The sequence below is a fragment of the Micromys minutus genome (genome assembly GCF_963924665.1).
Source record: "Micromys minutus genome assembly, chromosome: 1".
Classification (NCBI taxonomy): Eukaryota; Metazoa; Chordata; class Mammalia; order Rodentia; family Muridae; genus Micromys; species Micromys minutus.
Genome location: NC_137969.1, coordinates 36296387 through 36323327, shown reverse-complemented (window position 1 = coordinate 36323327; position 26941 = coordinate 36296387). Strand labels below are relative to the sequence as shown.

At 40.7% G+C, this 26941-nt stretch overlaps 1 protein-coding gene across 3 annotated transcripts in view; it reads left to right on the top strand.

The window, feature by feature from the left end:
- COBL (cordon-bleu WH2 repeat protein) overlaps positions 1 to 26941 on the top strand; it is a 218838-nt gene that overhangs the window by 144080 nt on the left and 47817 nt on the right. For 2 of the 3 annotated variants that reach the window (XM_080914147.1, XM_080914146.1), the window contains 2 exons: positions 7952 to 8090; positions 22482 to 23563. In XM_080914147.1, coding sequence (XP_080770273.1) covers positions 7952 to 8090; positions 22482 to 22525 — 183 coding nt within the window. In that variant the 3' untranslated portion in view covers positions 22526 to 23563. Of the gene's footprint in view, positions 1 to 7951; positions 8091 to 10569; positions 10741 to 22481; positions 23564 to 26941 lie in introns of those variants that run through there. The other variant, XM_080914148.1, reaches the window with a different exon arrangement.

Genomic DNA, 26941 nt, shown 5'->3' with positions numbered 1-26941 from the left:
TAGTTTTGGCTAACCTGTCCACTGTTTTCTCCTCTTCCTCAGACCCCTTTCTTCCCCCTCCCCACTTGATTATTTTATTGCCAGTCTTGCATTTTCTTTTTGATCACGTCTATTTCACCATCCTTTCAGTTATCATTTTAATTGGGTTGTAAGATTGTAGGCTCTCATGTGGTTTTTCATATACCCGTCCCTTATGTTAACCTCCCCGTCCCACTTCTTTTTTAGCCCCTCATCCATTTCTTCTTCAGCCTTCCAACCCCAGTATTCCCACTGTCTACTTTCATCGTAATTACAATTTACTACTCTTCTCCCCTTAACAAGTACCTCCCCCACCTCCTCCAAAAGAAGACACCTTTCTAGTTTTCTAGTGTCTTACAGTTAGTATTTCTATAATTGGGATAAAACCATGACCAAATGACACTTGGAAGGAAAGGGTTTCTTTCATTTTTAACTTCCACATTATAGGCAGGCCTAGAACTCAAGGCAGGAACATGGCTCAGACTGGCTCCCTGTCATTGCTGCTGCTGCCCTTTGCCCCGTGGTACTGCCATCTGCAAAATTCTGGAGTTGTGCCTTCTGCATATGCAAAACCCTGCATCTGGGTTGTGCCTTCACCGATAGCTTCTCCTGGGCTCTCTTTAAGATGCTACTTGATGTCAAACCTCATCCTCTCTACGTGGCCCTTAGAGCACCTCCTGAAGCAGAGGCTGCACAGCCTCTCTTGGCCTCTCACAGTGTTAAGCCTCAGCTGCTCTCATGACCCTTCATGCCTTCAAACCCAGCACCACCTGGACAATGCTAATAGCAAGTTCAGTTGGTTGCATGAGATACTTTGGTCCTCTCTGGACCAGTAGACAAACACTCCCAGAAGATTTGATCGTAATGAAGCTGATCTCTTAGTTGGAGCTGATTTCTCAGCCTCGGCTGATGAGAATTAATTATTCCAGTAAAACTAAGTTTTTACTACAGTGGTGTTAATCAATCTCTTGTTAATTACAGCTGATTCTTTAGCTCCAGAAAACCAGATACAAAATAAAATTCACACAAATGGCCCCAATAAGTTTTTAATATATTCTCAAACTTACTACTGCTATTTTTTTTATCTCAAGTAAGAAAGCATGTTTCCAGTGTACGTGTGGAGGTAAGACGATTGGTACACTCAGCGTATTTTCATCTGGTAAAGTCTTTTCTTCCTCCTCCAATGAAAGCAGTGCTTCTCAGCCTTCCTAGTGCTGTGACCCTTTAGTGTGATGCCTCCAACGTAAAGTGATTTTCATTGTTACTTTATAACCCTGATGTTGCTCCTCTTAAGAATCATAATGTGAACATTTGATATGCAACCCTCAAAGGGATCAGGAACCACAGGTTGAGAACAACTGGTTTAAGTATTTATTTACTTTAAATAAATAGCAGTTGTGTGCCTTTATGGATGCAGTGTGAACTCTTGAAAGTAACATGAGGGAGCAAATAGCCCTTTAGCTCACACGTGTCTAGCCTCTGCATTTGTAACCTGACCGAGAGGGGCTGTATCATGTGCTCCTATTTGATGAGCCTTCATGCTCTTTCTTGGGGATGATTACTAATTCAGATTCCTTCCAGCCATGGCAGTGTTTCTGTTTTCCATATCCTCCCCAAGTTCTTTTATCATCGTTCAAAATAATCACCATTGTAATAGGTGTGGTGAGGTATTGTGGTTTCCATTGTTATTTCCTCGATAATTTGACTTGTTGACCAGTTTTATGATATCTGTTGATATACAAAAAAGGAACTGTTTTTTTTTTTCTCTTCATAGTAGGGGGTTCACACTGCAACCTATTTGGGATCAGACTTGTTGCAATTCTACTTTGGCCTACTGAACACTCAGGTTACAGATAGGACTCACTATTCCTGGTTTCTTTTGACCATGTGTTCAGACCCTCTGGTCATTGTTTAAATGAGTTTAGTGCACTATTGTTAAAATTCCTTGTGTGGTTTATATTTTTGTCCCTGTATTGGATATTGGATTGGGTTTATGGTTTCAAGCATTTCTCCCAACCCATTTCTGCATTTCTGGTCTCCCTCCCCCCGACTCTGTTATGTAGATGTCCTTTTGTTTGATCTGGGCATATTTGTTTCCTTTTGCTTTTGTAACCTTAACCAAGGAGAGCAAAAATCAAAACATTGGCAGTAAAAACTGAGTAAGACTCAAGTAAACAAAAATATTTTCAATGTTTAGATATTAAAAGTATTAGTGTTACTAATATTTATAAGAGATTCAATAAATCAAAATTCCAAAGTTGTTTTTCACAGAGACAGAAGAAGCAATCCTACATTTCACAAAGAACTACAAAAAGAGCCCAAATAAACCAAGCCCCATGAGGGGGGAGAAAGAAAAAAGAAACAAACAGCCAGGATTTCAAAGTACAGTGTAGTGTGTTATAAAACTATTATAATCAAAGCATCAACAGACAGATAATATCAAACTAGATTGGTGAATGAGACAGGACAGAAAGGTCAGAAATACACTCACCAGTTTACAGTCACCTGACTTTCAATAAAGCCACCAAGTGAGCCCAGTGAGTAAGAGTTTCTTCAATAAATTAGGCTCAGGAAACTGGACTTTCGTGTGTAAAAGAATGAAATTTGACCTTTATCTCAGCCCATGCACAAAATTAGCACAAGATGGATCTAAAGACCTCGAAGTAATACCTGAAAATATGGAAGTGTTTGAACAAAATATGCTGAGAGCTCTGTGACCTTCGTCTGGGCAGTTATTGTTTTAGATCCCTATTTTTAGCAGATGGTTTTGTCAGTGGGTTCTTGGTTGCTGTTCTGTTTTTTCCGCACAGCTTTGGACACAACCATCCCACAACTTCTGGTCTACCAAGGTTCTCCTGAGAAGCAAGCGCTCACGTCACGATCTGTTCCTGTCTAGCATTTAGCAGTCTTTTCTTGATACTCTGAGTCAATTCTCTCTGGCTTTACCTTTGGATGATTTTCTTACAGGGTGTCTTTCATCTTTTTTACTTTGGGTTTATTTCTGTTGGAATCCTTTGATCTACCTTTAGTTTTATGTAGTGCAATTTTGATGATTATTTCTCCAGATAAGCCAGTGTCCACCCCTTTCCTATCTTTCTTTTTCTGAGAGTTCTGTAATTTGTACATCACTCCCTAAAGTCCTCTGACTCACTAATTTCTAGTGATATGTCTTTAGATTTGCAGAGTTGCTATTCTCTTTGATGAGGTTTGCTAAGTAAAGCTTCAGTGGCGTCCAGCTTCGCCTGTTCTCCAGACCCCATGCCTTCCCTCTTTGTCCTGGCTCTTTACTTTGTGTTCAGCTCTAACATGCTCACATAATTTTCCTCTTGTTGCTTGCTCTGGCAAGGTAATTGCTTTGAATTTTTTTAGATCTTCAGCTTCCATATATATTTTTAGGGCTATTGTCCAGAGATTTAACTAGCCACTTTTCTCAGGGCACAGTTTTCTGACCTTTTGGTGTATTTTTTATTTTTATTTGTTATTGTAAACTGTACATCTGAAAAAGAGAAAATCAAAACAACCAACCAACAACAAAAACCTACACATTCTCCCAGACTTTAAAGCATAGCATTTCATGAATGCATCAGGGTTGTAGGTCCATCTGCAGATTTTGGGACAGCTCAAACTTTGCCTGTGTTTTTCTTTTTGTTTTTTTGTTTTTTGTTTTTTGTATCTTCTCTGGCTTCATGTGATTGCTCCCAGACCGACAGAATGATTACAATTTTTTCTTTTTTAAGTATATATAATTTCTTCCTCCCTCTGCTGTTTGTCCATGGTACTGCAGGACTCTGACATTACAACCAGTCTCTAGGCTCCCTTGGTCTGGATAACTCCCACACTTCCAGTTAAATGTGACCAAAACCACTCAATCATGCAAGCCAATGCAGAAATCTAAAGCATTACAATCCCTTCCCACTCTTGTAATGCCCCCTATAATATAATCCATAAGCTGGTACTTACTTCCGATTGTGCCGTGCTGCAGAAGCCTCCATCAGTGGCAATGCCAGATCCTATGAGCTCTGGATCAACCAACGTTTAAATTCTTCTCTCTTCTGTTCCTGCCATCTACCCACATCAAATGACATCGGCTCCCTAAGAGCTCTCCTGTCACTCTGGACAGATCCAGTCCCTGCCCAGGCAACCCCTCTTAAAATCTGGAAAGTGCCCTTATGATTCCTTCTCCTTCCTCCCAAGGGAGGTGTGAGTTGTGCTGGCCTTGGGGGAAGGGATGTGGTACTTGAAATGAGTTGGCTTTCTTACTCACATGCAAGTGGCTGCTCCTGCTTGAGTGGTCTGGGTGCTGTGACTTCCTAGCTGATCACAAGCATCTCATTGAAGCTTTGCAGGTGGATGTTAAGTCACTGCTTCTATAGAACTAGGCCCAGGGCTTCGTATTCTTACATCTTACTGTTGCAAAGGATTTTTTAAGTTGGGATACATAATTTTGGACTCTGTGGTCTTTACATCTTTACTCAAAAAATCTGAAATAAATGGGCTTAATGAAAATCTTGAAGATGAAAGGAAAAGATAAATGTTGGGAAAAAACTTGAGAGTCTTCTAAGAAATGTAGTTTTTAATAATCAAAACATATTCTTAGTATTTAACTAAAGGCAAATGGACCTTAGTTCCTGATGCCTCATTTCTCCAGCTGAGTAACAGTAGCTTGAGAAAATGCTTGAAAGTTTACATATAGGATAAGAGGATGGAGGGAGGAAGAAAGAGAGAATATGAACATATAAATAACAGTAAGCATGTGAGTGTACAGATATAATAAGTAGCTTATGATTGTTTTATAATGTAACAAACTATCAACTCCAGCACCCCAAATATATGCAACTTATCAACTATTCTTCAGTAAATAGAAAAATATGATTTATAAAGCAAATCAGAGTCTCTCCATTTGAATCCCCATTAAAGTGAATACATTTTAATACTGTTTATAAAGAACTGTAAATAATGGGTAAAGTGATGGGAGTTTTCAGGAGGTGCTGTGGAAAATGCCTGGCAGAGTGGGGGGGGGCAGGTAAACATTGACTCCTAGGGCTAGGACGGGCCTCAGACAGGCCCAGAACCCACTAGGGGACCAAATCTGGGGCAGACTTCACTGCAGCCCAGAGTAGAGAATGAGCAGCAGTTGCAAGTCTGAGCAGGACAACCATGTGACTCCTTTTCCCAGGCAGCCATGCTCCCAACTGCAGTCAGGTGGCTCCACACATCAGACATGATAAATCAAGACCAGACACACCATGCTTCACGTCCTCTAAGACGGAGCCTTTTCCTCCTGTTTCACTCTGCACTCTGCACCCTGAGGAGGGCTCACCTTTAGGAAGGTCAGCTGATAGCCATTCTGTATGGGGAGGGCAGACATGGGAGAGAAATCTGCAGACGTAGATATGGGGAGCTCTTTCCTGTCTGCTAACCACGTTTCTGTCCAGATGCTCCAGGGTATCTTGTAAGTATGTGAATAGACTCCCTGTATCAAAACAATACAAGTGGTCATCCAAAAAGGACAAATATTGGAAGACAGGTTAAAATGAGATTATCAGAGATAGATGGGGGAGTAAAGGTAGAGGAAGAGAGACTTACAGGAAAATACAACGTATAAAGTTTAAAATGATGAAGATAAAAATATTGTAGTATAAGAAGAAAATGAGAGAAGATATACTCAAAATGTAAGACCATATTGCTGATTTTAAAATATGTAGAAATCTTGGAAATTAAATATGCTGCAGCATACTTCCACACTCAAGAAAGCCGGGCAGTCGAATAATGGAAATTTCCGAGAAAGAGACAGGAACACTAGAGAAAAATAAATGGATAATTGGTTCATGATCCTTCATGTTTGACTGATTTCCTCTCTGTTCAGAGAGCAAAAATGGAATAAAAGTAAGACAAAGCCGAAAAGCAGAACTAGAACATTCTGCATGGCTTCGGGAAAATAAATGCTTCAGAAAAGAGCACCACAGCATGAGATATCGGTGCACACGGTAGCAGGGATCTTGTGGACTGTATCCCACGGCAGACTAGGAGCAGCCAGGCCTGGATGTTTCCGGTATTTTGTAATGGTTTATTTTTCCTCAGTACCCGTGTAAGGTGTAATAGGATCAAGACCTTTTAAGATCCCAATGGTTCTAGGTTCAAAGTCTCAAAAATCTTCAGGAACAGCTTGTTCCAAAAACAGGAAATCTGCAGAGCAGGAAAGGTGAACTTCTTGGAAGTTCAGCTAGGAAGAGTGATTTAAGTACGTCAGTTCCCCAGGCAGGACACAGGAGGGTGCTGTGGAGCCTCTTCAGGGCTGGGTGTGGGGCAAAACTTAACAATTTTTTATTTTCTGTTTAATTTTGGAGCATCGTTGCCTTGAGGTAATAGAAACTGAACCTGTTGATGAGAATGAACTATTGAGGGGCCAGAGAGTGGGTGATGGTCGAAGTCTCAGGTTGCAATTTTGGGGTCATAATGAAGAAGAAAATTCAACCCTCTCCTTGTGTATGTAAGGATCGAGTCCCTGTCTTCTGGAGAAGAAAGTCGGGACTGTAGCACATGTAAAAGACAGCATAGGAACTGTCCTTTTTGGCAAAATGGTGACTTCTAAAGGACAATGTTTTCCGTGCACGGTGCTGGAGTGGAAGTCGAACGTAAGACTTGTCGATAGCTGAGTTTCGAAGGGTTGTTTGAGTTTATGTTTGGCCGTCTTCTTATGCAAAATATAGCAAAGAATTTTGAAAACATGAAGAGATTGTTTTGGTATATTACAATAACAGGAAATAAAAGCACTTTTAGAAGAGAAAAAATTAAAAATTAGCAAAAACAGGATATGCCTATAGTTAGTACTTGATCTAAACAAAGTGTTATTTTTCTACCTTTTGTTGCCATACAAATTCACTGTTTCACCACAGAGGATTGAATATTTTGCTATAAGTACATATTACTGTTAAAATGTATATGTTTTACAGACATATCTGTACACTTCTCGTCACAAAAGGGGGATTATTGTAACTTAGTGCTGTATCATTTTATGTTGTAGTACTCATGAAGCTTAAATTACTGAACCAGAGAGCACCCAGATCACACCTGCTCCTAGCAGATGTCAGTGTGCATAGGCTCCAGCCCTGGGAAGGTGGAGTGATGGTTGGACAGGACTTGGCTATGAGGAACTAGAGACAGGAAGAGCGGAGTCATGCTCTGCACCTGTGTCCTTTCTTTCCAATGAACCCCAATCAAGTGACATGAACAAGTTTTAACCATGACTGCTATGAGGACAGGAAAAGCTGCAATCAGTGGATCACAGACAAAAACAGATTTTACTTTCAGCAGGGATTCCTACCCAAGCTGCTGGTAGTGTTAGAATTCCATTGTCACTGTCTCTGAGGCATCGCTGGAAATCTGTTCTAGATGGGAAACTGATATCCCAAATTTTGGTCTAAAGGCCCCATATAGAGATGCTTCACTATGAGCCTAGATACAGAGTAGGCAGAATGTGACTTGTGTTGTCCTGGTTGTTCTGGGATGTCTACAGGAAGAGGCAGAAAGGGACTCGAGCTTCCATCTACACAGACCTCTCCTATTTCAGAATGAGTAAGTTAACTCTTTGTTCTTCAGTAAGGACAAGATTCATTTTCTCATTCATATGCTAGGGGAGTCTGCAAATCTCCAAAAATGCCTAGAAAATAGGCATTTCTTGCAAAAACATAGGGAGCTAGGGAATTTGGAAGCATCTCTCTGCTACTTCAGGTCTACACCAAAGCATGAAAGACCACAGCTGCTTGAGAGGAGCGTAATTGGACAGGCACTGTGACAGCTCTCCTTTTATGGCCATGCCACCCAGATTCTGCTTCTGAGGGGCATGCATTCCATGTGTGGTTTGCCCCTTACAGACCAACTAATCCTTTTTTCAGACCAGCTAATCCTTGCTGTCCTTTCTTGTGCTTCCTAGACCTCCCTCAGCTCACAGGCTGATCTTCAGAAGAAGAAGAGAAGGGCGCCAGCTCCTCCTCCACCACAGCTGCCACCACCGAGTCCTGTGGTTCCTTACCGCAAGCAAGATAAGGAAGAGAACAGGAAGAGCACAGTAGGTGAGCGAACACGGCCTGCTGTATGCATGTTTGGGATGCCTGCTTGAACTCACTCTTGTTAACCCTGGCAGTGGCATTCTTGTTAATTACATTAACCAAAAAATAAGTATGCTAAAGAAAGTCTGGACATGACTGGCTATGGATTTTTTTAATATTTTATTGACACTGAGGACAGCGTGGAGGATGTGAAGATGGCGTGGATGATAAATTATGCTTGAAGAACCCAAAACCCCAAGAGAAAGTGACCAATGGGGCTCATGTGAGTGGCTGTGGATTGTGTTGCTGACTGGAGGATGTCTAGAGAGGCTGTTTGCAAAGGTGTTTGTCATATGAAAGACATCTTAGACCTTTCATGGTATATAGAATTCGTGCCTTCCTAACCTGAATGCCCAAAGTCTGAAATTCTTCAGAATCTGAAACCGTTTGAACACCAGCATGATACCACAAACCTGTACCGTGAGGCTTGGTTTCGTGAACAAAATTATTTTAAAATTTCATAAAATTACCTTTCGATTCCATGCGTAAGGTATATATGAATTTATAAATGAATTTTACATTTAGACTTGAGTTCCATCACTGAGATACCTCATCATGTATATGTAAATGTTCTACCATTAGAAAAATCTGAAATCCCAAAACACCTCTGGTTCTGAGCATTTGGATGTCAGCCTCTGGGTTCCTATTTGAAAATAGTTCTTGCTTATACACTTTTGATACAACTGGCAAAACTCCAGTGTTGAGTGTGAGAGAACTCAAAAGGACCAGGATGGAGTCTTGACACCTGTAAGCAAGGAGTAAGTAACCTGTGAGATCATTATACTCCACTCTTGTGTGCTGTAGATCATGGCGGCAGACAGCACTGAGGGCTGGACATCCAAGATTCATGAGCCTCAGGAAGCTCGTTTTTATTTTAAAACCTTTTAGTATCCACCATTGCTCTGTAGTAGGAATACAACCAGCCCTTGCGAGAAGGAATTAGAACTCTGCAGCATTAGATTCTCTGGTTAAAAGTTCTATCAGAGCCCTGGCTGAAGCCATGAAGCAACCATGGCCATTCCTGGGTGTTTCTCCATTGACAAAGAGTCTTTGGCCCCACGGGACAATACTCCCAAACATAAGCAGTTGCACAGCCAGGTTCTGAAGTGTTAATAAGGGTGAGTTGGCTGTTTGTCAGCATCTTTGCTTTAGCCAGTACTTTAATTGTCAGTACTTCATTTATAACGCCTGGCATTTCATATCCTGAGCACCAGTTATCCAAAGGAGTAACAACCTGTGTTTTAAACCAGTTCTTCCCACTTCCTGGTGGAATATGATGTCAGTATAAAAAACAAGGCATGGAGAGGTGGCTTAGAGATAAAGGCTCTTGCCACCGAGCCTCTTGTTTGAGTTTGATCCTTGGAACCTATGGAGAGAACCTTCACAGGTTATCTATCCTCTGCAATTCACGCCAGACCCATACTCATGTGTGTGTAATACACATATGCTAAATAAACAAACAGACAAATAAACTAATGTGTAAACACACAAACACTAAACAAATAAATAACAAATAAATAGAATACAGAGGTTTGTTTAAAGAAGCATTCTTCAGAAGAATGGAATGACCAGTTCATTTACGCTGTGCTATTTTATTTTATGATGAGAGCCCTTTCCTCCCTCTAGGCTCTCCTCCTTTTTATGAATAAATACCTCCATTTTAAGAGAGAAATTGTGGAAACGTTTCTGGAAGTACCTACTTTAAGTATCATGTGTATTTGATAAGTCATTTTCTAAACCCAACACCCCATTTCCAGTCCAGGAAGGACCAAAGCCTCATATTCCCTGAACCCAGGTCCATTCTGAATGCGAGATCAGCTGGTGCCCATAGATGCCAACAGAGATGTGAGGCATGTGTCTAAAACTGAATATTGTACTAACATCCCTTCATTGAGAGATATTGCAAAGAAAAGATGTGGATGGTGGCAGTTTGCCATGCTTCCTCCTACCTGGTCCAAAACTTGGCTGTGGGGACAAGAAAATCCAGAATCCCTTTCTTTCTAAGAATAATGTAGCCTTTTGAGGGCAGGAGCTGGTAGACAAGGTCTTGTGTTTATTGCTGGGTGAATGGCTTTGATATTGGGTGTAGCTGGTCGAATGCAGAGGGAACTGTAATTTGACATTTTGTGTGGCTGCCTTTGTGCGGACTGAGGCTGGATTTGAAATTGAACATGGCTGCTTTGGTATTTGATACAGTATTGGATGTAATTAGTTTGGTATTAAATTTGGTATTGGGCATGACCTCTTTCTCAGTATAAAATCTGAGGTTGTATACGTATGCTTTGTTGTTGGATTTAGTGTTGGATATGGCTGATTTGGTGCAGAGTGGTGTGAAGTCTGCTGTTGAGTGTGACTGGCTTTGTGTCTGGTGAACAATAGCAGTATACCCTTGGCTAAAAGATGGGACGTCCTTTGGCTTAACCTTTGAATCCTTCCCATGTAGGTGTTGGACGTCAGGTGCCACAAAAGCCTCCCAGAGGCACAGCTCGGGGCCCACCCCAGTTAGTGCTCCCCCCGCCCCCACCCTACCCTCCTCCTGACACAGATGTGACAGAGCCTGTCACCTTTCCTGGGGAAGGCGCTGGTTCCGAGACCTCAGAGCTGAGACCCAAACGTACGTGCCTCTTGTTTCCCTTCCAGCTATGTGTTGGCCATCTGTCTTTCTGGTCTCTACTGCTAAAAATCTGTGTTCAGACATTCCCTTCTTGCTTTTGGTCATCTGTACCTTTCCTTTCCAAATGCTCAATGCAATGCATCTAGCTTCACAGAGAATGCACTGTGAATGTTGCACAGTAGCATGTAAGAATGATGTAATGTAGTCAGTCAATAGTTCCTACTCCATTAGACTTTAGCTGAAGCTGTGCTTGTGGGTATAGTCAGTGGGAGGCTCATGTTCTTGGGGTTGAGAGTTTCTTAAGAACAGATAGCAACAGCCTCTGGTGGAACAAACTTTGCCAGTCTGCTGATGCTCACTCAGGATGGACATGGATTTATATCAGGGCAGTTGGTATCCAGGAACTGGGAGGGCATCATTTATAAGTCAGCTTTAAACTCAGTGGCCGGTGGCTGGGCATTGGAATGCTTCTTTGTAGTCAAAGAAACCGGGCAAGCCAGAGAACAAACAGCTTTAGTCTAGCCACAGCCAGACCTAGTGTTCTATTTTGCATTTGTTTCTCATCATGCCCTGTCTTTCCTCACAGTCTCTTGGGACTTTTTATATTAATAAATATGTATAGTATTTCTGTTTTGAGACAGAGAAGTGCTTTTCGAGCCATACATGTTTGGAAAGCATCACCTTCATGTCAGGGCTGTGATGGTGCTTCTTACAAAGCAGGCTCTCTCATAGACCATGGATTCTAATGGTGTGGTGTCACACTGAAGTAGCCCAGTTACAATACAAACACCTGTATAATTATGCACTGTGGGAAGTTTGTCTTTGAAAATGATAACTACCTGCCCACTAACTTACCTCCTTTCTTTGGGCAAAATAATGATGATTCAATTTACTGCTTTCTACAAATAGTTCTTATTCCTTTCTATTATTTTTAGCCTCTTTCTATTGAGCATGCTTCTTCATGCAAATGAATTGTTATAAGGTATTTGATATTTAAGAATCAACTAAAATGCCTGGAGAGATGGCTCAGTGGCTAAAACAATGGTTGCTCTTGCAGAGGACCTAGGTTCAGTTTTCAGCACCCATATCATGGCTCACAACCATATGATGCTTTCTTCTGATCTCTGTGGGCACCAGCTATGCACATGGCTCACATACATGCATACAAGAAACTACTAATAGATATTAAAATAAAAATAAATAAATCTTTAAAGAAGAATCAACTAGATATCTGTCAATAAAATGATAGCTTTGTCATCTCAAACCATTGTGGCCTCTTTGAAGAGAGGGGTATTTCAGCCTCTTCACACCAACATGGTGATTTCAGTGGCTAATTCTATGACTGACCCTTACTCACAGAGTAGCCTCCATTTTGGGACAAGTGAACAGGATGAGCTGAGTAAGCACAGTAAAGCTCATGTTAAGGAGTGAAGACACCTACAAGATTTGCAGTGTAGTGGTCTACAAAGCGCGGAAGAGCCAGGTAAAGTCCTGAGCCATCTCCCCAGCTTGCCTTTCTGCAGACCCCCATATTTTTGACACCCAGCAGGGAGGCTGGGGCTGTAGGCAGATCCCAGCCTGCTCTGAGAATTCCCCAGAGGTCTCCAGGGTATGGAGTTAAGCAGTGGAAAGTTATAAGACTTGATTTCCTCTTGCCTTGTTGCTCAGATTTTTATTCTGTGGTAATCGCCGTCTGTATTTAAGTTTCCTTCTCTGGGTATGGCATTTGTTAGCCCTCCACATCATCAATCACCTTCCTTCCATCCTCCCCTACCCACAGGGGCACATGTAATAGAGTAGTCCTAGACAGATGCCCCAGAAGACATTAGATGAGTCAACAGATGCCATTTTATTCTGTCTCCCTTGGCCTTTGCAACACGGTCCTGCCCACTTGGACATCCGTGAGTCCAATTCTCTCTCCAGTGTGTGCATGAGAATCTTAAGTGTTTACTGCAGAGCTGTTATGTTGCCTAATTAGCAGAACTAGCCTGTCACTTGCTTACAACATTGAAAATGGATCACCTGCCTAATCAGGCAGACTACAACTTGCCTTTTTAAATTCAGGATTTAGAAAATAGGGGAAAAATGAAATCTTTATTTGCTTTCATTTCTTTCTATAAAGCAGTAATCTAATTACCCCTCTGACCTTGTCTCAGGAAAGGCGAAAGTGGTGGCCATACGGAGTGTCATATGTGTCTTGCCTTCTCCTAGTCAGACCTCTGGCTGTGTGAGGCGACATGAATTCTCAGTAGAGATATTTTCCTGCTAGCTCCAAGCTCTATTGTATTTTCTCCGGCTTTCATTTGTAAAACATCATTTCTTATAAAGGGGTTTCCGTGCCCTCAGTGTGATCTTGGGTATCTCAAGGGCCAGGTCGGGGGGTCCACCAGGAATCTCACACATAACACCATCTATAGACTCGACCTCAGCTCTGCCACCAGAGGGAATAAACCTGAAGTAACGGAGTGACATGTCTTACTAGAGGACCTCTGCCCTCTCTGTCTTACTTTGTCTACCACACACTCTTTTTCTCCCACTGGGCTGAAATCGTCCATGGGACACTTTGACTTTTCTGTGCCTGTTGTGATTTTGTACAACAGATGAATTTATTACACGGTTGTTAGTCTTTCATGGAAATAGGAAACCCAACCAATTTTCCTTTTGAGAAGTGATGGATTTGTACACTGATGTGGGAAGGCACAGAGAGGTTCTCGGAACTCTGAGCTGGTTTGATAGCTCCCACTCCACCTCTCTGTTTCACCCATTTCTTTCCTAGTCTTTGTAAATACTTGATCCATGGCCATGAAACCACACTTACTTGTAATGGAGGAAAAACAGAAAGATAGGATCTATGTGTACAGTCTCGCACAGATTTTGGACTTTTGGACATATTTGGGGTTAAGAGCTCAGAAGAGAGAAAATAGCCAATCATGTGTGAGATTTGCTTTAAGAGTGCACCTGTTACCACCTGTTCTCAAGCCCAACATGGATGGCAGCAACTTAGATACAGGTTCATATGGACTCCACACACTCAGCTTTTCAAGCAGGCTACATTATCTGTATACACCCATATATGAACAACCTACAATCTTTCTAGCTTGAGTTTTCCTAGTCATCTTTGTGAGCTTATCCTTTTCCTATCCTGTATTGCAGATAGTTGGTATATGCCTAAGGTGCTTGAAGGCTGTTGTTTTACTTACATTTTTGTTTGTCTTTAAGCTTGGTGCTTGATATAGTAAAGATCCCTCTTCCATTCTGCCTGGTTATACTGAGATCTGCTTGAAGCTAGAGGGAAGTCAGCAACATCACCCTAACTATAGGTTAGAATATCCTTAATGAGCCAGCATTCTGACAATGATCGGTGGCCATTTTACTTAAGAAAGACTGGAAATCTCAGTGGAGTTCAGTATACCATTTTCTGCTTGCTTCTTCATTCTTTTTGTTGGATTGAGTCCTTGGAATGTGGTAAATACCTCTAGAATAGTTACCAACAATGCCCTCCATATTAGCTTCCTTTGCTTGCTCCAATGATTCTTTTTTTTTTCCCATTTCTTTTTGTATTGTTGTTGTTGTTGTTGGACATATTTTACTGACATTTTAAATATTATCCCCTTTCCCAAATTGCCCTCCATACCCCTCTTTAATTCCCCCTCCCCCTGCTTCTATGATGGTGTTCACCCACCAACCCACATCCTCCTCCCTCCCCACCCTGTCATTCCCCTTGGGGCATCAAGCCTTGGCAGGACCAAGGCCTTTTCCCTTTGATGCCCAACAAGGCCATCCTCTGCTACATATGCAGCTGGAGCCATGGATCCATCTATGTGTACTCTTTGGATAGTGGTTTAGTTCCTGAGAGCTCTGGTTGGTTGGTATTATTGGTCTTATGGGGTTGCAAACCCCTTCAACTCCTTCAGTTCTTTCTCTAACTCCTCCATTAAGGACCCTGTTCTCAGTTCTACAGTTGGCTGCCAGCATCTGCCTCTGTATTTGTCATGCTCTGGCAAAACCTCTGAGGAAAAAGCTATAGCAGGCTCCTGTCAGCATGTACTTCTTGGCATCAGCAACATTGTCTGAATTTAGTGGCTATATATGGGCTGGATCCCCAGGGGAGGCAGTACCACATTTTCTGTATCCTTTCCTCTGTTGAAGGATATCTGGGTTCTTTCCAGCTTCTGGCTATTATAAATAAGGCTGCTATAAACATGGGAGAGCATGCGTCCTTATTATATGTTAGAGCATCAGTGGGGTATATGCCCAGGAATTGAACAACTGGGTCTTCAGGTAGTACTATGTCCAATTTTCTGAGGAACTGCCAGACTGATTTCCAGAGTGGTTGTACTAGCTTACAACCCCACCAAGAGTAGAGGAGTGTTCCTCTTCCTCCACATCCTCTCCAGCATCTTCTGTCACCTGAGTTTTGATCTTAGCCATTCTAACTGTTGTGAGGTGGAATCTCAGGGTGGTTTTGATTTGCATTTCCCTGATGACTAGGGATGTCAAGTGTTTCCTTAGGTTCTTCTCAGCCATTCGATATTCCTCAGTTGAGAATTCTTTGTTTAGCTCTGTACCCCATTTTTCAATAGCATTTGATTCTCTGGAGTCTAATTTCATGAGTTATTTGTATATATTGGATATATACAATATATATAATTGGATAGATATATACAAATGGATAGGCAGTCCTCTCTCTAATGTAGGATTTGGAAAGATCTTTCCCATTCTGTTGGTTGGCATCTTGTTCTAACCAACATTTGTTTTGTTGAGTCTTGATCTTACAACATAAACCATTGGTGTGCTGTTCAGGAAATTTTCCCCAGTGCCCATGTGTTCAAGACTCTTCCCCCACTTTCTCTTCTATTATTTGAGTATATCTGGTTTTATGTGGAGGTCCTTGATCTACTTGATGCAGCCTTGTACAGGGCAATATGGATCAATTTGCATTCTTTTACATGGTGACCACTGGTTGGATTAGCACCATTTGTTAAAAATGGTCTTTTTTTTCTACTGGATGTTTGTATCTCCTTTGTCAAAGATCAAGTGACCATAGGTGTATGGGTTCATTTCTAGGTCTTCAATTTTATTCCATTGACCTGCCTTCCTGTCTCTGTACCAATACCAGACAGTGTGTGTGTGTGTGTGTGTGTGTGTTGTTGTTGTTGTTGTTGTTGTTGTTGTTGTTTTTATCACTATTACTGTGTAATACAGCTTGAGGTCAGGGATGGTGATTCCCCCAGAAGTTCTTTTATTGGTGAGAATAGCTTTGCTCTCCTGGGTTTTTTGTTATTCCCAATCAATTTTCAAATTGCCCTTTCCAACTCTATGAAGAATTAAGTTGGAATTCTGATGGGGACTGTATTGAATCTGTAGATTGCTTTTGGTAAGATGGCCATTTTTACTATATTAATTCTGTTAATCCATGAGCATGGGAGACATTTCCATCTTCTGAGATCTTCAATTTCTTTCTTCAGAGACTTGAAGTTTTTGTCATACAGATCTTTTACTTGCTTGGTTAGAGTCACACCAAGGTATTTTATATCATTTGGGACTACTGTGAAGGGTGTCATTTCCCTCCCCCAGTGATTCCTAATAAAGGAAAAAAAATGACAAAATAGTCAGGAGACCCTTGTTACTTCTAAGAAGAGCACAGAGGTTGGCTGTGGCTTTAATGTTAGATAATCCTTTTACTCCTTTCTTCTGGATATTCCTGGATGTAATAGGTGAGCTGCTTTCATGAGACCCTGCAGACTAAACCTTATGTATACTGAGTACAAGATTAGATCTAGCAGCCCATTGAGTTAATGTGGAAGAAGGCTTCTCATCAGTAGATCCCACACATGATGGATCCCTTGACCTCATCTTGTGGGAGACCTCATACCACCGTCTGGTTTTCAGGCTGCTGCAAAACTGAAATAAGACATACCATTGCTTTAAGCTTCTGTGCATTGGTGCAGTTCATTTGGTAGCAATAGATAACTAATTCCAGTGACAAGTAAATGAAGCCTGCCTTCATGGGATGCTGTCTCCAATGAGGGAGTGTTATTTCGGAGAACATGGGTGGCAGAAATGGGCCCAAACTGGTCACCAGAAGTCCAGGTGTGATTTTCTTCTTACGCTTCAAGCAAGCCTGTCATTCTTTCATGAACAAAATACTTCAGACAGAGAAGATTATCTTTTCTAATCACTCTGTAGGAGGAAAGAAACTCATTGAAGAGTATCTTCATGTCTCATTGATCACATTGGGTAATACATTGGCCTAACACCTGACATGAATGGCCTCACCTTAAATGAACCAGTCCCATCCAGACATTGGAGTTGGGACCAGCTCTCCTTAAGAGATTCAGAAATTGATGGAAGCACTGGGCACCATGGTTAATATTGTGTGCATAGCTAAATCTTGAGTTTGCTTATTATCTGAAGAACATAAGATATTCTGTGAGCAAGTATAAAGAGAAGTGTCCAGGTAATGGACATCCGTAAGATAGACTTAAAGATGGTACAACCAAGAAAGTGAAAGCCAAAAATCACCAGGGAACAGTCTTTCTTAAGAAGGAACAGTGTCACCCAGGAGCCACCTCAGACTTTATGTCTACCATATCTCTCATTTTCTGCTTTTACAGAGCAGAGGAAACATTGATGGAGCTCCAAACATACAGTATAGACATCTTCCTCACCTTCACTAATCTGTTCCATAGAATCAGTTACTATTATCTAAATGAACAGGGAAGTTCCAGACATAGCACAGTGCCTTAAATTGTAGATTCTCCTAAGCCTTGTGATAAAGTTTCATACCATCTGTCTTTGTCCTGCCCATGACCTGCACCATCCCTTTGTCCCTGTATTCACACTGTTGCCACTGTTAGTGTCACTTGGTGGCATCTGCATTTTAAGCCTAGCTGTAGGGATACTGCAGCATACATGTTAAGTAATCTTTATTTTCCTTAATAATGGCCCCCAAAATAAGAGTGGAGTGATGGCGGTACTGTGCATGTCAAACTTGCTAAGATCTACGGTAAAAATATAAATACAGTGTCCACACGTGCACGTGTCTGTGTCTGTGTGTAGTTGTGAGAACTTTAGTTGTCTCAGTATTCTTTGGCATCTGGTGGGGAATTTAGAACACCTTCGTCGTGGCTGGAGAAAGATGTTGTATGCCTACTCAGTATCCAGAAACTAGAGAGTCTGACTTGTAGATAATATTGGGAGTAAGAAGATGGAAAAGTAGTGTTGGTGAGGTCATGTATCTAACTCATAAATCCTAAAAATGTTAGGTGTCATTTAAAATTACTTCCCGCTCTAGGAAACATTTTTTTTTTTCATATTCCCAAGCAAGTTAACTATAATCAAAGCACAGCCTTTCAAACAGCCAACAGAAGGCAGATGCAAAGTTCCCCATGCCAGAGGGTAAGCTCTTCCTTTTGCCAGCCATTCATATACCTACCTAGAGTTAAGGTTGCTTTTCTGTGAGTCACGAAGTAAGCTCCCTCATGGAGCACAGATGGATGCCATAAATGATGAAGCTCCACAGCCTCCCACAGCCTCCCGTAACCAAGTTCGTCTTCAACATGACTGTGTGTGAATGGTTCTTAACAGAATTTTAAGAGCAGGAGACTGATAGCTCTCTGCTCTGTATTCTTTAATCTTATTCATATTAATAAGCTTTCATATTTCCCATTAGATATCTACTTACACGTGCAAGCGCTTTATCTGCATGTCTAAGCCAGTAATACTGTGTGTGCGTTTGGATTTTGCTTCATAGCTTTCTAACCAGCTTCCATTCTTCCAGCACTGGAGTCTGCTCTAATGAATCACTTTTGTAGAGCCATCCCATGAGTTGCACTGAACTGTTTGTTTTCAGGATTTACAGTACAATCATAATTGGACTATTAATGGCTCATCAGTTACATATTCCAGTTAGAAGACCCTGGGGATTTGCAGATAGAGCACATGGAGCTCATACTGAAGCATTGCTTTAAATTTTTTAATGAAATTACTCAATGACTATCATTTTTGTACACATTTTCTGTACATAGTTTGAGGAAATAAGTCTTCCTCTGGATATATGTTTACATGAGTATTGGCAAAAAATTATAATGGCATTTTAAAAAATTAGGTCATTTTATCCTGCTCTTAGCAGTGGCAGCCACTGTAGTGTTATTTCTAGTGCTCTGATTTTAAAGTATGATGACTTCTGTGTCTTTTGGTTAGATCATTTGTATAATACTCTTTTAAATTTGAATAGAAACCCTATTCTAAAACATGCTAAGAAAATTTTAAACCAGGGGAAAAGGATCAGAGAAAACAATTAGCCTTTTGAATTAAAAGTTAGTAATTTGAGTTTGATCAATGCAAGATTAACAATAATAATTCATAATTCAGGCAAGTGACTCAGCAGAGATGCTAAGAACAGAGAGATTTGGAGCATACCCTGGCAGTTTGCAGATGCCTGCATGTGATCTAACTGTACTTTGGGAACAAATGTTCACAAAGGGCTGCTGTCTGGTGACAACTGGAGCCTGAGCAGAGAGCCTGGGAGCCCGTAAGATGAGGCAGCATTTTGGTAGATGCCTTTAAATTTGGGTCAGTGCTCCTAAGTCACCTAATCTCTTGTTCTGAAATTCCAAACCCCTACCCCCCAATTAAATATGTCTGCTTTTTAAAACAAACCTAGTAATTGCAAAGCTCCTTAAAGTCTGCAACTGGGTAGAGATAAGAGCAAGCGCAGAGACGTCCACTTGCCCTTTTCTCCTATTGATTTGTTACTTTCCTGATCATGGCAAGGGAGCTGGCTGCACAGCTGCTCCTGCTGCCATGGGAAAAGGCAGAGCATCCAGGAAAACAGGAAATGGATCCTGAGCGAATAGCCTTTTCCATAAAACAGCAGGAAATTATTGACTGTGGGAGCGTCTGTCCCTGACGAGATCTTCAGCCTGTTATTTTTGTATCTTGGACGTTATTATCCCCTCGAACTAATGTCGGATGCTCTTTAAAATAGAAGTAAGGAAAGCCACTGTCTGTGCAGAGCACTGAACAACAAGGAAATTCAGGAATTTAATTCTTCTTGCTAATTATTTTTAGCCCTTCGTGTCCCTGACTTGAAAGAGATTTAAAGAGTTCACTGACAATGCAGTGTAACCAGCCTGTGCTAGCTCATGAAAGCAGATTGTTCAAACTTCAAGACATTTACAGGCCAATTGCTGGATAGAATTATTAATAAAAATGTTGAGTGAAATTCTTTCATTTTTTATTAATTCTTTGAGAATTTCACACAAAGCCCTTTGATCATACTTATTTCCTCCCTAACTCCTCTCAAGTGTCCCCCTCCCTTAACCACCAAAATTTATCTTCTTTTTGATGTTTTTAAGGGCAGTTTATATTGACTGTATAGTCTTAGATTTGTGGCCTTTTGTTGGGGTGTAGTTCAGGAAGGAATGAATAGAATGAAGAATGGAAGGACGGGGTAGAGGAGGGAATATAGGGATGGCGAACAATACTACAGATGTTTTAGTAAAGTCATATGAAACCTACTACTTCTTAAAATATATACATATACAAATATAATTACTTTAAGTGGAATTACTCTGTATCAGAGCAGCAATGCTATTATTATACACCATGTGCTTATAAATAAAAAGCCTAGTGCCATGTGTGGATTACTACTCTTAGAGTTGTTGGCCAATGAGGTCCCAAAGGCCCTCAGATAATAGTAATATTATCAGTGTCCTTGTTTATCCTCCAGAACTTGATGGTAAGCACTTTTCCCTGCAGACATTACAAACTGGAATTATAGAACATGGAAAAATCAAACTGGTACTCACCTTGAAGCCTCATCCCTTCTAGCTAGCCTTTATAGTTCTGAGAAATGCACTATGCATGTTACCAGAGCAGAGAAGTAATTATCAGTCTTATCCAGCTGTGACTGCTGCAAGCCACAATAATAACTGGCCTGACAATATGAGCAGTGGAGGCACAAATGTTATGGGAGTAACCAACCATTTTCTAGGATTTAAGGGCGGCTTCACAAGATGAAATCCATACCTGGCACCATCATTGAGTACCTATGGCCAGGCATCTCCTATGTCCTCTGGAAGAACCTAGTGAAGAATCACTGTAATAGTAAGCCAACTCATCATGACTAATTGATAAACTAATATGTTAATTAGCATATCACTCAGCTCTAATCAAGGAAGGTTTCTTTTGCTATTAATGGTGATTAAGACAGAGATGCACATTTGTGAAGGTGCAAAGAATAAAAAGAAGTGATGTAAGCTGACTGCTATAAATTAAGGAACTCAGCAAAAATTAATGAAAGCATTTTGTCGGAATCAGTTGGTTATACAAAACTTATAAGCATTGTGCTTCCTTTCCTTGGCTCAACAATACTTAGAATTATCTACTCTTTTCTTTCTGTACAGCTGGTTACTATTTACCACCATATCATTATAAAGAAATACCACATGTAAATAAAATAGAGAAAAGGGGTAAAATATTTAGGAAACCTAGAGGCTACTTTATCTTTAATTTTCCACAAATTTGTAAAGCACTGCGTTGACTCAAAATAATTATACCCTTAGTGCCTTAAATCTTTACCTCATAGAATGATATCAAGTTAGAAGTCAAACTTTTTAAACATGAAGTGTTTTTGAGAACTTCTTTCTGGATTATATTAATTTAAATCTTTCTAAGAAATAAGGAATGGACATATTACTTTTTCAGGGATGCTGAAAAAAAATTAAGTGCCATTGCTTCTTTTTATCAGTTAAAAGTAAACTCATTCTATGCTTGTAGCATGTCTTAGGGAGCCATGTGCAGTGCTACAAATTCTAACTCCCAGATTTCAGTGCCTAAAAGACCTTAATACTTCAAACTATTCCCCTGTAGTAGTCCTTTCTATGATAGGTTCCTCTTGCCCTAGAGGAAACAGCAAGACTAGTAGCTTAAGATGCAAACATCGGACCCCAACATACAGCAATACCTTATGTCTATCTCTGTGAACTCTCACTTCGGAGTTTGTGCTTGAGCACTAAGAAAGGCGATCTAAGCATGGGAACATTATAAAGCATGGTAGTCTATTTTTCACTAGTTCTACAAGTAGTCTGGGCATTTTCCCAACAGGTAGCCCTGCTTCTAACTGAAGAGCTATTAGTAGTCCACAAAGAGCTTCTGGGAGTTGGGGGATCAGCTTCTTCCAGCCACGAGAGGCTATCCATGCCCCCTACAGATGGCCCTATACCCATGTTCATAATGGAAGCACTAAGTGAACCCAGTGGGTATTTTAAGAGCATACATGAAGTTGAGAACAAGAAACGGTGGGGTAACAGAAAGCTGAGGGGGGTAAACTGGGGAGGGTATATTTAGTCAAAACTCAATATATACATGTATGAAATTCTCAAGCGATAAAATCTAAAATAAAATAAGTGAGGTAGGAAATGACTTTTTCCTTCCAGCTAATAGGTGTTATTGCTCGTTTCATTTGGTACCCTGAAGACCTACAGTGAGTGCAATGACAAGTATAACACATTTTTCACTAGAGACAGAATTCTACTGCTGGATCAATAGGCCTGTGTAACAACAGACCTGGAAAAAGGCTAAAAAAAGCAACGCTGTCACACAATGCTGACGTCAATTGACCAACACCACTCTGTGTGCCGTGTTAAATCTGCAGGGGTTGAAGTGCATGGTACCAGCAGGCAGTTGTTCCACCAGGACTTTACATTCATGTTTGCCATCTGTCTCCTCCACAGTTTATTGCTGTGCGTCGTTCCCTACGCATGCCAAGCGTTCCTGATGGACAGGCCTCTTCCTGCCTCAGGCGTTTCCGGTGTCTCTGCTGTCCCGGCTCTGATGTTGCTGTCATTCTCCACTCTCCCACTTTCAGAACAAAAGGGAAAAAATGCTATTTGTACCTGTCTTTACTTTCCTTAGAATTTACATATAAATGCAAAATGACAAAGACTTGTTTGAGGTTCATTTTTCCTTGAAGGGGGTAAAGACTTTGGAGTATGGATTTTAAGTTGATAGTATGGACTTAATCTGAAATTCCCAGATACTCGCATCTCTCACTGTGAACTGCACTGCTTCATTTGAACGTATTCTTTTTGTACTCTCCAGAACTTAGTCTCCATTTTCCTCAAAAGTAGATTGTATATATGATGTGTCTGGTATTGTCAGTCTGAACAGAATGGAGCTACTCCACTTACCCTGTAAAACAAAATGTTGAACACATGCACTCTTACCTTCCGGAACCCAGGATCCATGATTCCCCACTTGGGAATTTATCGCCTCAACTGTTTGGGGTATATCTAGTTTTCCCATTACTCTGTCCTCTGACACTTGACTAGTTTAAGAAACAATGGAAAAGGAGAGATTTTTTTCCCCCCTTCATCTGCATTATTCATCTATTTTTTTCCACACTAGAGACTCATCAAGGACTTACCTGGTGCTAGGCATTGTCTGGTTTGTCCTAAAATAAAAGTAGATAACAAACACATGAGATTTACATGGCTGCATGAGGAAGAAACTTTTTTATTTGACAAATACGGTTCTTAAGATTTATACAGATGGCAAAGGTGACAAAGAATAGAACAGCTATGTCTGCAGAGGATGCTTCGGCTCTTCCAAGATCCTGGCACAATCGTGCGGAAACTGACGTCTTTTTCTGTCACTTCTGTCCTCACAGACAGAACAGGTCAGAAGGATCGCACTGAAGATTCAAGGTTAAGCAGAAAAGGCAAATGTTTCTTGCTTGCGTTGATAAACTTTTATCAATGTTCTCTCCCTCTCTCTCTCTCTCTCTCTCTCTCTCTCTCTCTCTCTCTCTCTCTCTCTCTCTCTCTCTTTCCTCTTCCTTTCTCTCAGAAAGAAAGACCTTTGTCTTTTTCTTTTGTATCTTTTTCTCTTACCTTCCTTTTTGCATTGAAATAAAGGACTTTTGTCTGGTCAGTAGCAGTCATTTGACCCCAGATCATTAAGTAGGGAAGTCTCAACAAGAAAAGGTAATGTTTATAAAATGTTGGGAAAGCATCAGGATTTACGAGCCAGACTTTAAAGCTTGTAGATGATTGTATGTAATTACAGCAATGAGCATTTGTTTGAGAAGTATCTATTATGCAGAAGAAAGATGGCGGCAAAGCTGCTCAAGACAAAACTTGAGCACAAGAGGGAGGGAGATGCTGCCTATGAAATCATTGGCTAACGTGTAGGAGATGTGGTAAAATCAGTATACTGAAGATGAGTAAAAATAGAATTTCCGCAGACACACTTGCATACTACACACACATCACACATGAAGGCAACACAGTTAAGCACATGACAAAGACAGCTTCACTGCAAAAGCTCCACTTAACACATCATAAAGGTCACCTGAGCCAGGAATGGCTAGTCTCTGATACTCCCTGGCTTACCTCTATGACAGAGTACCTGAAAGTCGGATAAAATGTTATTCAGAACAATTCAGTTAAAAAGTCAGGCAGATTAGTGTCCTGTATGCATTATACTAGAGTTTTAAAATTTAGAAACATTAGTTTCACCCAGAGTGTCTGCCTTTCAGAAAGGCTTCTCCTCTCTGACTTACTCCAGAACCCATCTATGACTTTGTGGGTTACGCCTTCTCCTGATAAGCCTGCTGGTGGAAAAACATGAAATGCCTTTTTTCCATAATGTTGTGCATGCTATCAGTAAAAGATGATAGCTCCCATGTTCTGACTGGAGACCCACAAATCAAGCAGACTGGTCACTGACATGTCCCCTTGCACATTCATGGAACAGAAAGCACCACGAATAATATGTGTTCCATAGTAAATGTCAAGGTAAAAGAAAAATTAGCTATATTTATTTATCAATTTTAATTGGCTTAAGTTTTTTACTGTGTGTCTGTGCAGTGGACACAGAGACACACTGAGTCTGTAAATTGCATGAGTTCTGACTCAATGTGAAGACTCTGAAATCCTTTCATTTTAAGTAAAAGCTGCCAACTTTGCAGCTGAAATAATTTGGAGATCTTTTCCAACTGTTTACTCACTGGAATTTCATTTTTACACCCATTATAATCAATCACACATTGCATCTGTGTTTGTGATGCTTATCAGCTGCTAATTTTCACAGTTTTCGAGTTAATTTGGATTCATAATATGATTCAGTTTGTTCACAACTTTTATAGTTCGTATAATCAGATTCAAAATATTTCTATGTGCAAGCTAACATTTACCATAACCAAACAAACCTTTTGCAATGGGGGTAGGACCGTAGCTTTTAAAAATGAGGATGGAGGTAAAGGCCTTCTACACAGGAATGCAAGGTTCATTTAAACATCACAATCAGTTATAAACTGGTAATGTCCTGGAATTTGTCTATTATAGAGTATTTGCTTCTGGTCTCCTCTTTGAGAGTATGTGTGTGTGCACTGTTGTATAGTTCAGACTCAAAGGCTGCAGAACAGGGAAATAGTTCAAAAGAATATTTACCTTATTAGTTTCAATGCCTAAGCAACAAGTAAACTTCAAACGTTTCACTGAAAACAAAGACCTAAATAGTAAAATTCTGAGATTCAGGAGGCCTCTGGGATGAGAGGGTCATCTTTCTCTTCGCTGGCTGGATGGAGTCAGTAGCTGTTGACTTCAGTCCCCTTTACATCCTCATTTCTGTGATGCTATTTCATCGGTAAGAGATTCAAATAACATCTAACCTTTCTTCTCCTTAAGTAAGTAGTTCATTTTATCATAATGCATGAAGCCGCATTAGCCATCAGAAGACAGGGTCTGCCAGTATTCTCCAGGAAAGAACAGAAGGAAAAAGGAAGAGGACACATAAATGGGGGAGAGCTTCGGGATTGTGTAGACTTGGTAGTTATAAAGTGTGTGGAAGGAGAAAAGTGAGAAACCTGAGTCTAGATGGAAGAAGTGATTTACACTGCACATTCTGAGGTACACTGCATTCTCCCTGTGCCTGGAGTCAACCAAGATTCAAGAACTCTGTATCCTCTGGTGGGATAGGAGGAAGTGGCCTAGAAGAATGTAAAAATCCCCTGCCTCACACAAAGCTCAACACAGGAGAAAAGGGATAAGGGATAATTCGCACACGCACACATACACACACGCACAGACAGAGAGTATGATTACATGGACTTGCTGCTCAATAATGTTTCCTGTGTTAAAAAAAAAATTAAAAGTCTGGTTTAATTCAAAATGCTAGTTCCTGCTGGAGTGGATGAAAAACCTTCCATGAAGACTTGTCTGCCCAGGCAAACCTGAGCAGCAGGTGCTTCTATGCTCAGACTGAAGCCTTCTGGTCCCCTTGGCCCCAACCTTCATATTGGCACCTAGGACTCTCGGAGGTGCTGCCTTTCCACTTAGAGAATTAAAGGGAAAGTAATTGTGTCTTATAGTCAGGCTCCTTGCTGTCTGACCATAGGTGGACAGAGGCGTGAAATTAAGTATATGCTATTAATAGAGCTTCTGTTTGCACAGGAGAATGGGTGGTTCTTGGTAGTAATAAAGAACCTTTGTTTTCATGACCAGTTTCTCTTTTTGCTGTGTGTTGCCTGAACTCTGAAGCACCTCATTGACAGCCTCTTTTTCCAGCGTTTTTTCTTCTACTCAGTCTTTTTTTAAATAGGCAAACTTAATCATGCCACAGTGTCTCAAACGTTTCTTTCTAAGATTCATAGCAATTTTTACTCTACAAATATGCATATTTTGTGGACAAATAAAACATTCACACAGACATATCTGTATGTCGGTGTTATAAATTCAGTTGGAAATCTAGCAAAACATACTTTGTAGTGACATTACAAGTTAATTGAGAAGTGAAGCTCCATTCTCTCTAACTAGGAGATCATTAAATTTTAGTTGTTGAAATTGATGTCTTTGATAATGAAGTTGCCTTGATCTGGGGGAAGGAAAATTGGATAGGGCATGTAGTCCATGTAGCCATCTGGAGATATATATATATATATGTGTGTGTGTGTGTGTGTGTGTGTGTGTGTGTGTGTGTGTGTATGTATGTATGTATGTATGTATGTATGTATGTATGTAAGGTGAAAATGCAGATGTGTGACCTCTGTCTCCCTATCCATTTCCAGAGGAAATGTGAGACTTTTCTTAGTGTTGCTTTTTTCTCCTGTCAGGGAGCCATAAATGTGTTGCTCATACATTTGTTAACCGTGTTAAACCTCTTTGCTATCCTAACCCCATGTTACAGCCAACCA